This window comes from Empidonax traillii, unplaced genomic scaffold (assembly GCF_003031625.1).
Source record: "Empidonax traillii isolate 1590-97213 ecotype Southwest subspecies unplaced genomic scaffold, ASM303162v1 scaffold283:size781446, whole genome shotgun sequence".
NCBI classification, from domain to species: domain Eukaryota; kingdom Metazoa; phylum Chordata; class Aves; order Passeriformes; family Tyrannidae; genus Empidonax; species Empidonax traillii.
In genome coordinates this window covers 630,002-644,319 of record NW_020955476.1, presented here as the reverse complement: position 1 = coordinate 644,319, position 14,318 = coordinate 630,002, and the positions used below count along the sequence as shown (strand labels likewise).

Below are 14,318 nucleotides of genomic sequence, written 5' to 3'. Positions count from 1 at the left end.
AAAAAAAAAAAAAAAAAAAAAAAAAAAAAAAAAAAAAAAAAAAAAAAAAAAAAAAAAAAAAAAAAAAAAAAAAAAGCTCAGAGATACACATCCACATAGGTCTTCAACAAAAGCAGTAATTAGTTTTTGAAAACTTCAGCAAAGAAGACAATGAAACATAATGACAATTTAGTGAAACAAACAAGTATAATTTTTGCATGGGCCCACTTCACTACTTAGTAAACATCTCCTCAGCAGATAGAAAACTGTATAACATAAGCACATGAGTCAGTCATCTCACTTTTCTTACTAATACATGCTTTCTTATACCTGGCAATGAGAATTTGATACAGATACAGCAAGAAAACTCACAGCAGCTACTACAGAAAATTTCTTCTCAACCCTAACGTTCTTGAGATAGAAAGGACAACACAGACTCTTAAAATAACTCTACATTTCATTTCAATGAATTTCAGATTATCAATCTTTTAGCTTGAGCCAGTAACTAGTTAAATGCTTCTTGTCTCAAGTGATCTAAATATTTTTGTTAAGCATTAGTTGCTTCCAACAAGAAAATAGCACTCCTATTGGCAAATTGTGTTAAAAAGGGAGAGATTTAGAATTATATGGGAAAAAAACCCCACTAAATTCAAAAAATGTCCTGGTAAAATCATGACTGACTCACACTACTGAAAGTGTCAAATGTATCTCTAAAAATACATGGGGAACAAGGAAACTGAGTCTGTCCATAAAATTACTAACATAACTCAAGGCTTTGAAAATACTGAAATAACTGCTAACAAACACAATGCTCCTTTAGCTGACAATTTGTATAAATTAGAACTGCATTTATATCAAAGTCATCAATTGCACAAGACCAGGTTAGAGACTGTTCTAAATCAAAACTTTGATTTAATCACATAAAAACTGCCAATGGTAGTGGTAGAAGACCAATCCAATGAAAAAAATAAACAAAACCAACTCAGACATTTGCTGTGTACCAACTATGAGATATTTTGATAGCCAAAACAAATGTATTTTTCCACCCAACTGGCAGCCTTTAAAATCACTGAAAACCAGTCTAACAGTCTGGCTAATGTAATCAAAATCTTAATTCCTACTGCAGCCTCATATAGAGTTATTAAGCTTTGCATTAGTATTTGTGATGCAGTTTGCTCTTATTTGGCTGAAGCTGCTCCTTAAACCATGCCTTAAATGAACTTTTACATTTCTTCTAGCCAAGGGTTCATATCTAGGGTAGAGTAGAAATACATGAGAGATCTATATGTTCCTTAAAATCACAGAATCATAGAATGATTTGGGTTGGAAGGGTCATCTAGTCCAGTCCCCCGCAGCAATGAGCAGGGACACCTTCCACCAGACCAGACTGCTCAGAGTCTGACCTTGAACACTTCCAGGGATGTGGCATCCACAGCTTCTCTGGGCAACCTGTTCCAGTGTTTTGCCATTCTCATGGTAAGAAATCTCTTCCTTAGATCTAGTCTGAATCTACCCTTTAGTTATATCCATTACCCTCAACAGGTTAAACCTTTCCTATAAGCCTGTTTTAAGTACTGAAAGGTCACAATAAGGTCTACCCAGAGCCTTCTCTTCTCCAGGTTGAACAACCCAAGTATCCTTTATATAAACATATCTGTATATAAAATTACTGTATAACATTACATGGTCAGCATGCATCTACCTCAACTAACTAAAAATGTAGGTAGGGTAGTGTATGACATTTCACAGACAGTTAAAAGCAAACTATACTCTTCTGGACAGCAGCATGAAAATCTTAATGTTTGGATGGAAGGAGACTGAGAAGATCAAAATAACCCATTATGATTAGATGCTCCTCAAAAAGAATTCTCAAAAAGCTGTCAAAATACTGTTAAATCTTTAGAACACATAAATAGTATTAGTTTCAGGGTTTTTTTCCAGTTGTAACCTTTTCTTTTTTAGAATGTAATACCTGTTAATACTTCATAAATTCAGTGAATTAATGTGGAAGACCTACTGGACATACCCTCCTAAAGAGTGAGTTTGAAATAAAAGTGGGATTTTTTTTTTGCCATTGTTAAAATACCTATACTTGCAGAAAAAGATACATTCAAACCTCATTTCACAAAACTTACTCTGATTTTTGGTAATACCCGACGAAGTGTTTCAGCAGGATTCTGTCGCATCAAGACCGGAAGATTTGCCACCACACTTGTTCCTTGGATATCCTGACCAGAACTTAAAAAAACAAATACACACAATACATTACTCTGTATCATTATTACAAACTCACAGCTTTCATCTAAAAAAAAAAAAAAAAAAAAAAAAAAAAAAAAAAAAAAAAAAAAAAAAAAAAAAAAAAAAAAAAAAAAAAAAAAAAAAAAAAAAAAAAAAAAAAAAAAAAAAAAAAAAAAAAAAAAAAAAAAAAAAAAAAAAAAAAAAAAAAAAAGAACAAGAACAAACCAACACTACTCAGGCTTTTCATTCAAGTAAAAAGAGGAATTTTTTTTTTAATGCAATATGTTGTAGAAGACAGCATTAAAAAATACCAACCATAAAAGCTGTTATATATAATTTCTTACAGGGAATGTTTTAATTTTTAGTTTAGCTTTGAAGAAAAACATTAAACTTTCGAAAGATTTTTTCAAACTGGATGATCAAGGCAGTGGTTTCATGTAAGTTTTTGTAGGGTAGCAGTACAAAGGATAAACCATAAGAAATAGACAAATAGAAGATATACATGAAAAATACACGATGTCCAACATTTTAACAGAAATCTACCATTTTTTTCCTTTTTGTAGGGAAAACAGATGTATAATCAGATGCATACTGACAATCATGATTAAAGGATGCAAAAACTTGGTTAGATTACAGCTCTTCCACCTTTCTCCCCATCCTGTCTCTCTCAATGGTATCCTACAATTGAAAAAGAAAAAAAGCAGGATAGGAAGGAAATGGTAGGTAGCAATGAAGAAAAAGCATGAGATGAAAACAAAGATAACTCAAGTGGATAAACTTCTAGAAGAGAATCAGAAACAGATAGGATCTGGATGACAAAATTAAAATTAAAACTAAACATCAACACATCCTTTTCCTTTTTTTTTTTCCTCAGTGAAACATATGACCTCTGGAAAGGACTAGATACATAAATTGGTCACAGAACAGGAGAGCTGCACAACCATCTTCCAGTTTTGTTCTGTCTTGAAAGTATATTAGAGAATTAACAGTTAAGGTGTAAAGCCTTTCTGCAGCATTTAGAGCTGAAAAGGTCTTTACACATTCCATTAATGCATCACATTGTCCTCAACACTCATGTCTTTCAGAAGCTCAAATGAAATTACAGGTACAGTTCGGCAGGCCAATTTAGATCTATTTTGTTAAATATATGCAAATATGCTTCTAAAAATAAGGATATGTTTGTATAATAAGACAGAAACAAAAGTAAAATCTTTGGTTAAAATCTACAGAGACTAAAATACCCCAAACAAAATACTGTAATATATTACTAGAAAGATTTTTTTTCTTTGCACTCTATATTTTCAAACTGCAATTAGGTATCATCAATATTAACTTAATCGTATCTAGCTAACTTCAACTTAAGTGCAAAAATTTTTGAAAGAAAGCATTCTTCACTACCCTTGCAAAGATAATTTTCCACATTAGAAGGCAGTACATTCTGGAAGATTAGTAGAGGCTTGATGTCAGGAATTCAGAATCCTCCTGGCAAAGTGGAGAGTCACACCTTCCCCCAGTTCACTTATGTTTTGGGTTTCCATTCTGCGTACAGGTGTAATTACCTAACTCATCACTTACAAACTATCACTCTGCATATAGGCATTAACACAGGAAAACCTCTGCCCCAACAAAACCTTTACCCTCCAGGAAGAGTCAATCTTGCTATGGTAGATATGTCTCTCTTTGTCTTTTTTTTTTTTTTTTTTTTTTTTTTTTTTTTTTTTTTTTTTTTTTTTTTTTTTTTTTTTTTTTTTTTTTTTTTTTTTTTTTTTTTTTTTTTTTTTTTTTTTTTTTTTTTTTTTTTTTTTTTTTTTTTTTTTTTTTTTTTTAATTTTTTTTTATTATTATTTTTTTTGTACAGAATAACGTAAAGTGTCTGTAATCTCAAAGTACGTGACTAAAGCATACATGATGGAATTAACTTCATCTTAGATTGTGCATGTCTGTCTCTAATCCTTTATAACCAGTGGAGAGAAATAAGACCCAACAGCAAGCCTATCTCTCTCAGCCTAAATAGATGAGATGGACAGTGCCCCTACAGTGCCTGTTTCCCTTTATCACGTGACACAAAAACTAGCTCTCCTGCGTATAGCTGCGCTGTAAGTAAATGCTGGCTCCTACCTACAGACACACATTACATGCCTTAGTCCTACAGGCACTCATGTTTACGCTCAGATTCACCACTGCAAGTAGTTCCACTGATTTCTCACATAGTGATGTATTAGAATCATAGAATATATCATGCTGGAAAGGACCTGTAAGGATCAAATCCGACCTCTGCACCTCAAAGGACCAGCTAAAAGTAAATAATATGACTAAACACTTGATCAAGAACCTCAAACTCTGACAGGCGCCACAACTACCTGTGTGAGTGCCATGACCATTCCTCCACCCTGAGAAGCTTGTTCCAGGGACTGACCACCCTCTCAGTGAAAAACCTTTTCCTACATCTAAACTGAAACCGAATTAACATCTTTACAAAACCTCGTCTGATTACAGCAGCTAACATAATTAATTTGGGACAAAATAAAACATTCCTACTTCCCAGAGCAATCAATAATCAACAGATTATTCTGAGTTGGAAGGGATCCACAAGGATCAAGAAGTCCAATTCTTCAGTGAATGGCCCATATGTGGACCAAATCTGGAACCTTGGCATCATTAACATATTGCTCTAACCAACCGAACTAATCTTAGGACCACTACAAACTTAGTAATGGTAATAACTGTTCTATAAAAATGCTACACACCATGAATGCAAGGAACCAGTATTTTTGCCTTTTCTTTCTTTTGGATCATATACATCTTAAGTATTAGACAGATAAGAATGCAGATAGAAGACTTATCCAAAATTCTAAGATGGGTAGCAAGTGAGCAGAAAATTGTGAACACTGTACTGAGGTTATCACACATTGCTGTCATCGAGGCTGCAACATTCTGATCCACAGAGCAAAATCTGGAAATCATTCCTAGAGCAGACACTTTATTGTGCCTACACATTTACAACAATAAAGAGCAAACAAAAATTACAGCCGGGGATGGAGCTTAACATAGATGGAAAAAAAATTAAACTGAAATGCACAATATCAGAGTGTAGTAACAAAAATATAAATCAAAAATCCTGGCTGCAAACAAGACAAATTTCAGATATATCATTTCAAGGGGAAGAGAAAAAGGCTTGACAAAGTGTAAAAACCATGTCCATTTCCTGTATTTCTGAAATATGGGTCATCTTTTCTCTCGGTATTTATCTTACTTTAGGAATACACAAAATTGCTAATCCAACACTGTAGTTTTTAATACACTGGGTATTCCAACAGAAAATACTTCAGTACTTTTTCCGTGTTTTAATCCTCTGTTAAGACTACCTACTTATGTAAAATTAAGCTGATGTGATTTTCTTAAAAAGTATTAGGGACCAATTTTCTGGTTAGTTACTATATACATCCCTCTATATATTTAATTGGTTTTTGTAAACGTTGACAAGTTTTGACAGGGTAAAGCTACACCAAAGCACTTTTTAATGCCATTCAAAACCAGCAAGAATGGATAAGAGTTTAGATTTTCAGACTGATTTTAATATCAGCATCCCTGTAATCTTAATTGGTAAACATTTATAAGCACTCTCAATAAAAAACCTTCTCCCAGTAATATTTAAACTCAGTGAAAGGACAGTATTCTGTCAACTACTGAAAATGAACTTAAATTAATAATTAATAACTGATATATTTACAACTTGCAATATTTTTGCATTATTCAAAGTCATTTTATTAACTAATTTAAAGCCATGAATTTTGCAGCCTTTCATGTTCATGGAAAATTTCTCTTAGTATCATATGCTAATTCCAATGAAGCTTTAAAGTAGAACTGAGAAATCCAGAGCACCCAGAGTGGAAAAGGGTCACAGAGGGCATGAGGCCCACAACTTCTTATGATACAATTTGAAAGGAATACATACCTTTGTGTAATCATGCAAAAGTTCAAGGTAACTTGGAGGAGCTATTTAACTGAAAACTTTATTCATTTTGTATCAAGATGGAAGAAATCCTAACTGCTAAAAAATGCAAACAAAATGCTGCCTTTATTCATCAAAATGTAAAGAAAAGGGAAGCATTTCTCTTTAAACCAGAAATTCTTAGTATCTGGCTTGCTGCCAATTAAGAATGTGAAGCAGGAGGCATTTCAACACCTACACAGTCTGTAACTTTCCAACTGCAGAAGATTTTTCTTCTATTTCTACCAGAAGAGCCGCACGATAGATTTTCTTTAAATATTAAAGACTTCAGAATGATAGTGAATTATTGCTAAATGCTCAGATGTAGACATTTTGTACTAATAAACAAGTTAAAATCAATGCTAAATCTTTTTTTCAGTCACAGTAAGCTCACTGTAATGAACGTGCTACTCCTTTACGAACAGCGCTAACTATAGAAGAACATAACAGAGCCCTATACTTAGAAGCAATTTAGCTCAACCTCTTTTGTGCTAGCAAAATCCACATACTCAATATCATTTAAATATAAAACTTCAAGACTCATCTTCTGAGTTCATCCTATAGGAGATCCCAGTGACTTTCCCGTGCTGGGAATCCTCAAGCAGGGAGGAAAGTTCTCCTGCCTGAACACTTCTGTCCTCATACTTACTGCCTCTGCAACACCAGCTGCTCGCTGCTGGCCAGCAGTACCAGAGCTGGTCTAACTGCAAGACCCATTGAAGGGCACTCCTTAAAACACCCCTCAAGCACAAGCATAGCACTAACCCTCTCCCTCTAGCCCCTGCATTTGACTTTACCTTTTTCTTCTACCTTCATAAAAGGAAGTCCACGTGATATTTGGGACTGCCTTGAGGTTGAAGCAAATCCTCCTAGAAACCATTTACAAACATATGGAGGACAAAAAAAAAAAAAAATGCCTGGGAGTAGTCAGCCTGGATTTGAGAAGGGGAAACCGTGCCTGATCAGCCAAGTTTACAGCCTTCTACAACATGATGACTGGCTGAGACGATGGAAGTTAACTTATTTTAGCAAGGCTTTTGACATTGTCTCCTCTTATACCCCCATAAACAAATTGATTAAGTACAAGCTAGAAAAATGGAAAATTATGTAGACTGAAAACTGAATAAACTATTGAGCCTAATGGGTTGTGGTGAGTGGCATGGAAGCCAGCCACAGATGGTTTACCTCATGGGTCTACTGGGGTGTAATAGTTCAATGTTTTCATTAATGACCTGGATGATGGGACACAGTGCACCCTCAGTTAGTATGCAGACGACACAAAACCAGCAGGAGCGGTTATCCTCATCTGATAGATCAGATGACTGTGCTGATTCAAATCCAATTTTCAAAACCCATTTCTCATTTTGATCTTCTACTTAAGATACACGTGCCCATGGTCATTTTACAGCACATGTGAATAAAGTTTACATGATCTGTATACTAAAAAAAGAAGAAACTAATCTGATTTTAGTATATATCTGAACATGAAACTTCTAGTGCAATAAAGTAAGAATCAAACTCCCAGATTTAGCTGCACAGTAGTTTTGTATTCACAATAACCCTGTTTACCAGGATCAGTTTGGTCAACTGAAGTCTCTTATTTCTGTTTGCTTGCTGAACATCTGTCAAAGAGAGAAAGAAGAATGTCTAATTCATACACATACTCCTTTCTATTCCTGAGCCAAAACAAATGTGATGTAATGACATAGTAATTTCATTCTTCCTAATATCATCAGTTTCTGTGCGTTTATACACTAATTATTATGAGTAAACATTAAGCTTTTCTCCCTTGAATTTTAAAAAAAGTTTCAAGAATATAAAACGTGCCTCACAGGAAGACATTTTTCATTAACATATCAATGTAACAATCTCCTAGAAAGATAAATGTTTCCTCTTCCTTAGAGGACTTATAAAACATATTGCATTTTATATGTCTCTGGGAAGAATTCATCTTGGCAATTTTTTATCTTGAGTCTGATTTTGAAAAGTAAAATCAAGATCAACTTTTGACTCCAAGATCAAGACAATGTCATTTCCCATTCCGAGGCAATACAGCAAAAATGAGCTAGGAGCTGGTATTATTTTTGCCCTGCCAGTGCTCATTCACTGACCCAGAATTTATAGTTTTCACTTTCAACACAATTTGTCATTACAGAGCATGCATTATGTGATAGAAGTCTTCTGAAAAAAGTACAAGGTCTGTAGTTTTTCTACACGGAAAGTGGGGAAAAAAATTACAGATGCTAACCAAATTCTAAAAGGGTAAATTACTTTTGCTGACCTAAATTTCTCCTAAAGTTTAATTTAGACACAGGATCTCTTTTCATTCTTCACTCTTATTTTTTCTACAAGTGTATATCATGCACACAGTTATCTATCTGTGGCATCAGAGAGATGAAAAATTTAAAAGACCTAACAGGTAGTAAAATATACTTGCAGTCTTCTTCACCTTGTGGGTCTTACGTGTGTGGGGCATTATAAACACTTACATTATAGATCCACTTTATTACTCTCTGTTTGTCTTCCTATCATGCCTTCTCCTCTTTTCTGACCATAACATATTCCATCTTGTATCAATCCCATATTTATTTTTTTCATAGCAACTCTAATAGTTGTGGAAGCTGACAAGAAATTCTCAAAAATATTTAAAGGTTCTTGATTAAGAAAGCTGTATTTCAACCTCTCCTTTAGTATAAAGACTCACAGGTCTAAAATAATTGCCTGTTTTTTCAAGATTTATTGACAGTTCTAACAGAAGCTACCACTTTCCTTCACTTCAACCCTTGCTATGAGTCTCCTCAATCATTTTAAAATAAACTATGCTATACTAATTCCATTAGGAATTCCTCTGCATACCACTAAGAAAAGTACATTAAAGATAAGAAAAGCAGCTGTTCCTGGTCTTTCTGCCTATACCCATTTGGTTTTACAAAAAAGACTTTTCTGTATAAGCAAGAGCTTGTTTTACTCTGAAAACCACAGTTAAAGCCTGAAATAATCATAACCTTCTAAGAATTAAAGTACAAGTAGAATTTTTTACCTGTATTTCAAAAAAATCAAACTTTATTCTTAGAATAGGGTTATAAATTCCATAGCAAAAAAAATCTAACTTGCTGCATCAAACAGTAAAACACAGAGAAATGGTAAATAAAACATACTTCATAAATGCCAGCCCATAAGGCCAGCCCTTTCCAAAATCACACACACTGGATCAAAAGAAAATGCAAATATAAAAGACCCACAGAGACATTACTCTGAGTACAGAATGAAAGTACAGTGTATGATACAGTGAATGAATGAAAAGCCACACAGAAAATAAATGTAAAAAAGGGTAAAGAGACTAAACTCAAGGGTTTAAAGCTTTTGATCACAACATTTTCCCTAATATGTAAGAGTAATGTAAAGTAATATGTAAGATACGTAAGTATCTTAGATATTTTAAGTAGATAGGTATCATATCAAATAATGTAAGCTAATCATATGTTCCAATTTGAAAAACATAGAAATAAAATTGTAAGCACTGAAAAATATATCTGAAATTTTAGAGACTCTTAAGAAATTTTAGCTGTAGAAGCAGTTTTATTCCCAATCAAGGAACTCTGTGGGCTCAGAATTACTTCAAACAGTTAATATTTAGTTTCTATCAAATTACTGCTGTCATACTCAACGGGCCTGGTGACTTAAAATAAAAAAATAATCAGAAAATGAACACAAAACTGTGAACTTACTCCTCATATGAGCTAGTTTTTAGAGAAGTGAAAAGCCTTGCTGGGTCACCTTCTATTCATTATTCAGGTAGTAGTCATAGTAGTGCTATTCATATTTTCAAGCAGCATTGGACATCTTCAGACTGATGCAGTTATATGCATCAGCATTACAATTCAAAAAGGTAACTCTAGTGCTGCTTTCTCATCCATTAGAAGCAACCAATGATCAAAGGCAGCTTTCTGAAGTAAACATGTAAATAACTAAAAAATTGCTTCAATTCCAAGCTGCTGCTGATTCATGTTCTGTTAAACAAAAAAGTGCTTTATTTGATTCATGTTCACTTCAGGAATTAGGATGAAATTCAGCTACTTAATTAAAATGAAGAAAGACTCGGAGTCATGTCTCTCAAAAATACATGAGATTTGTCCCATATAGCTTGGAGTGGACAGACAATCAAACCAGATAATACAATTAACATAATAAAAAAATTGATGACACAAGTCTTTCAAATTTCCATCTCTCTGGCAGAATAATTTTAAACAGTAGATAAAAATAAGCATTATATATACAGATAATCAATCTGTATGTGCATTCCTGTTAAAATCATTACAAGCATACCATCAGAATCCTCCAGACTGCCTGCTTGTTTTGGCTAGGTAGAGTTAATTTTCTTCACAGTGGCTAGTATGGGGCTGTGCTTGGGATTTGTGCTGAATACAGAGCTGATAATACAGAGATATTTTTGTTATTGCTGAGCAGGGCTTACACAGAGCCAAGGCCTTTTCTGCTTCTTGTACTGCCACGCTGGCGAGGCAGTTGGGAGTGCATGGGAGGTTGGGAGGAGACACAGCCAGGACAGCTGACCAAAACTGACCAAAGGGATATTCCAGACCATATAGCATCATGTTCAGTATATAATGTGGGAGCAAAAAGAAGGAAGGAGGGCACGTTTGGAGTGATAGTGTTTGTCTTGCCAAACAACCATTACTCATGATGAGGCCCTGTTCTGGAGATGTCTGAACACCTGTCTGCCCATAGGAAGCTCTGAATTAATTCCCTGTTTTATTTGGCTTGTGTTTGAGGTTTTTGCTTTCCTTATTAAACCATCTTTATCTCAGCCCACAAGTTTTCTGCTTTTACCCTTCCTATTGTCTCCCAGATCCCACTGGTGGGGAAATGAACAAGATGCTGTGTAGGGCTTGGTTGCTGGTTGGGGTTAAACCATGACAATACTCAATTATGTTTAAGTAATTATAATCCTAATAAGGTTCCCTACCTTCAAAATCACTACAATCATCTTAAATAGTCTTTTGTTAGACTATTTTTTCCTCACATACTCATATTTTAACTTACTTCTAATGGTACAATTATCCTAAAAAGAGTTTGACATTCTTCAATGGAAAGAATAAATAAAAGCATTTACCAGTAATTCCACCCACATTTACTATAATTAGTACAGAATCATCTCTGGAAGAAAAGAATATCTCTTTCCTTTGAATGCATGTCAAATGTGCTCACACATAGATCCTTCAGAGCATATACTCAGTGTTAACCACCAGAATATCTAGCTTATCTATTTACTATGTTAATATCAATATTGTTCTGGGGAAGAAAAAGTTGCATGAAAAAAGGAAAATTACAGTAAAAGGCAACTGATGCAATACCGTTTGCACATCATTTCCCCCTCCTCCTCCCTATGGTTTGTAACTAAAGAAGAACAGAATTAACTGAAAGGTGTGAGACAGCAAATTTTTAGTATAAACCCATGGCGGAATATTAACACAACATATTATTTTCATGAACAATACTTTTATTAGGTATATGATGAGATATTCATGCAAGTGGATGTCTACTGGCAGAATTCACCTTAAACACAGCACACAGGGTTCAAGATACCAACGTTACTCTAGTGCATAAAGAACTCCAAAGTTCTGTACAAGTACCATAGGTCAACAGTCTTCACAGATGTCATACAAACCATCTCAACTGGTATCCACTGTGTAGTGCCTTGAAGATCATGAACTTAAGGCAAACCCTCTGTCACCAGGATGAGGGCAAATAAAAGGAAAATAAGATGGAAGGGAAGAAATAGCATTGGGGGAAAAATGAGTCTTTTTTATGGTGGACTTCAGAAGTGGGAACAAAAGAATTAAAAAAACAAAAGGCAGGTAAAGTGAGTCATGAACATCTCAAATGATGTATTAAGTACTAAAATCTACTTTGAATCTTTTTCAACTCCTGGGTCTTTCAGGTGTGGGGTATTACACACAGTAGATCCAAAAGCCACCACATTCCAATTGTTTATTTACAAAGACCAAAAACACTTTCTTCATTTAATCAGGAATTAAGATGAGACACTTGAAAAATATTTATTAATACCTTCATAATTGGCAATAAATATGTAAGATAGATCTGGATATTAATTTTATTGATTTATATACTCTCTCAAAAATCATTTTCACTAGGGGGGATGTTTAAGTAATTAAAGCACAAGTGTATTTATCTGCCCTTAGAGTTGATTTTTCCATGCCAGTCTGCACCTAATAATTTATTACAAACTCATGGTGCAAGTACTTTCTTTGTGTATAATACAACAAGCATGCAAGGTTCAAAAGTAACAAGTAACCCTTAAAATACACCTACCACTGTTTTTACATGGTGATAACAATAAAAAGAAATAGACATACTCCTGGGTTAAAACCTGTAGTAAAGAAGCATGTTCATTTTAGATAGTCATTCTTTTCTCCATTGATTTAATGGTTAGCAGCTGATGCAGTTGCAAAAACCAAAAATAAACTTGAATCTCTCCCTGAAGACTATAATCTAACTTCTAGCTTCCAAAATGGCAGAGAAGTAGGTATCCTAATCCTGAGCTTTGAAATGAAATTACATAAAAGAGATTAACTGTTTATAACAGAGGAATTTTGGTGCAAGCAGCAATGAGGCAGTGACTCATGTTTTTCTATTTAATATGGACATAAATCCTCCCCCTCAAAAAGCTCAGTTACAATTTCAGCAGTGAAAATGGCACCTTTTATGTTTCTCCCTTTAAAGACAGCATTTTTATCTCCAAGCCTACCCAACAATGTAAATAATATTACCATGTAAATAAGCATATTAAAGCAGACACCTTTCACATTTCTGTTTTACATATGTTTATTCTGTCAGAGACAATACAATCAATTTCTATTTACAACACAAACACAGTTACAATGTTTAAAGCATTTTCTTCCTGTCCCTAGTCCAGTCCTTTCAATATACTCTTGGTAACAGAAGTTACCAAGCAATTTCACTAGGGAGGAGAAAAGAAAAGAAGAATATATACTACTTTGAAAAAAGCTGGTCAGCTGCCCTTCTCATGCAGCACAGGCAAACAGTAAATTATCCCATTTTGTAAACATAAACCACAGCAAGTAAAATGCAATGGTATTACTGAGTGCAACATTGCTTCTCCTGTGCAGCTCTGTTAATATGAATTGCATTATCAAATGCTTCAATCCACCTTGAATCCACCTTTCCTGCTAAAGAGAAATGTTTTGGAGTTATACAAGTAGCTTTGAATAACTTTTATTTAATCATAGCATAAACTGGTAGCTCCACTGCTTAATGTTCTTTGTTGTTCAACAACAGTCACAGGGGTGCAGGTGAGGGGGATGGGGAGAAGGTAATTGATACCTACCCAAATTCACTGTTCAAGAAATGTGGACTTCTTACTGTTGCAATGATCTCTGAGCCATAATTAATGATTTGGACACAAAGCTATTCCCATAAGCAAAAAAAAACACAAGGTCTCCAAGATCTTTAATTTATACCATTCCTCACACTCCTGGACTGTCACAGAAAACCATGTGGAAACTTCTGTAATTTTATTCAAAGTTACAGGGCACTGCCATTTTAAAGAAATACTAACAAATTATATCATTCTGATTTAAGATAAACTGGGGAAAGAAAAAAATCAAATAGATTTAACTTTAAAAACCCATGAAAAAAATGCCTTAGGAAAAAATGTCTGTATCGATCCATTTGCAAAGCCAGAAGTATTCTCTTGAACTAGACAATTATTGAAAAACAGATAAGGACAAGAAGAATGCATAAATTAAGTTTTCATTCCATTAGAAAGCATGGAAGACTTTGCTCTTTGAGGCTTCAGTCTTCGTTCATCACTATATATTTTTCTGACTTACTCTGGTCATCTTGATTTATATAATCTTAAAAAAAATGTAAGTTCAAAAAAAATGTTTGAAGTCCTACAAACACCTTCCTGGTTACTCTAAGCAGATTAAGTCAATAAAACAAACCTCTAGTTACTATACTCAACTTGGATTCATACACACTCAAAATGATGAAATTCTCTTCATGACAGTTCATCTACCCCTGCTTATACACTGCCTGAATCTGGCTG

General features: G+C 34.2%; 1 protein-coding gene across 2 annotated transcripts in view; it reads right to left on the bottom strand.

Annotated features, from left to right (window-relative positions):
* PPP4R4 (protein phosphatase 4 regulatory subunit 4) overlaps positions 1-14,318 on the bottom strand; it is a 74,514-nt gene that overhangs the window by 46,668 nt on the left and 13,528 nt on the right. For both annotated transcript variants that reach the window (XM_027890284.1, XM_027890285.1), the window contains exon 3: positions 2,115-2,217. In XM_027890284.1, the coding sequence (XP_027746085.1) occupies positions 2,115-2,217 (103 nt within the window). The remainder of the gene's footprint in view (positions 1-2,114; positions 2,218-14,318) is intronic.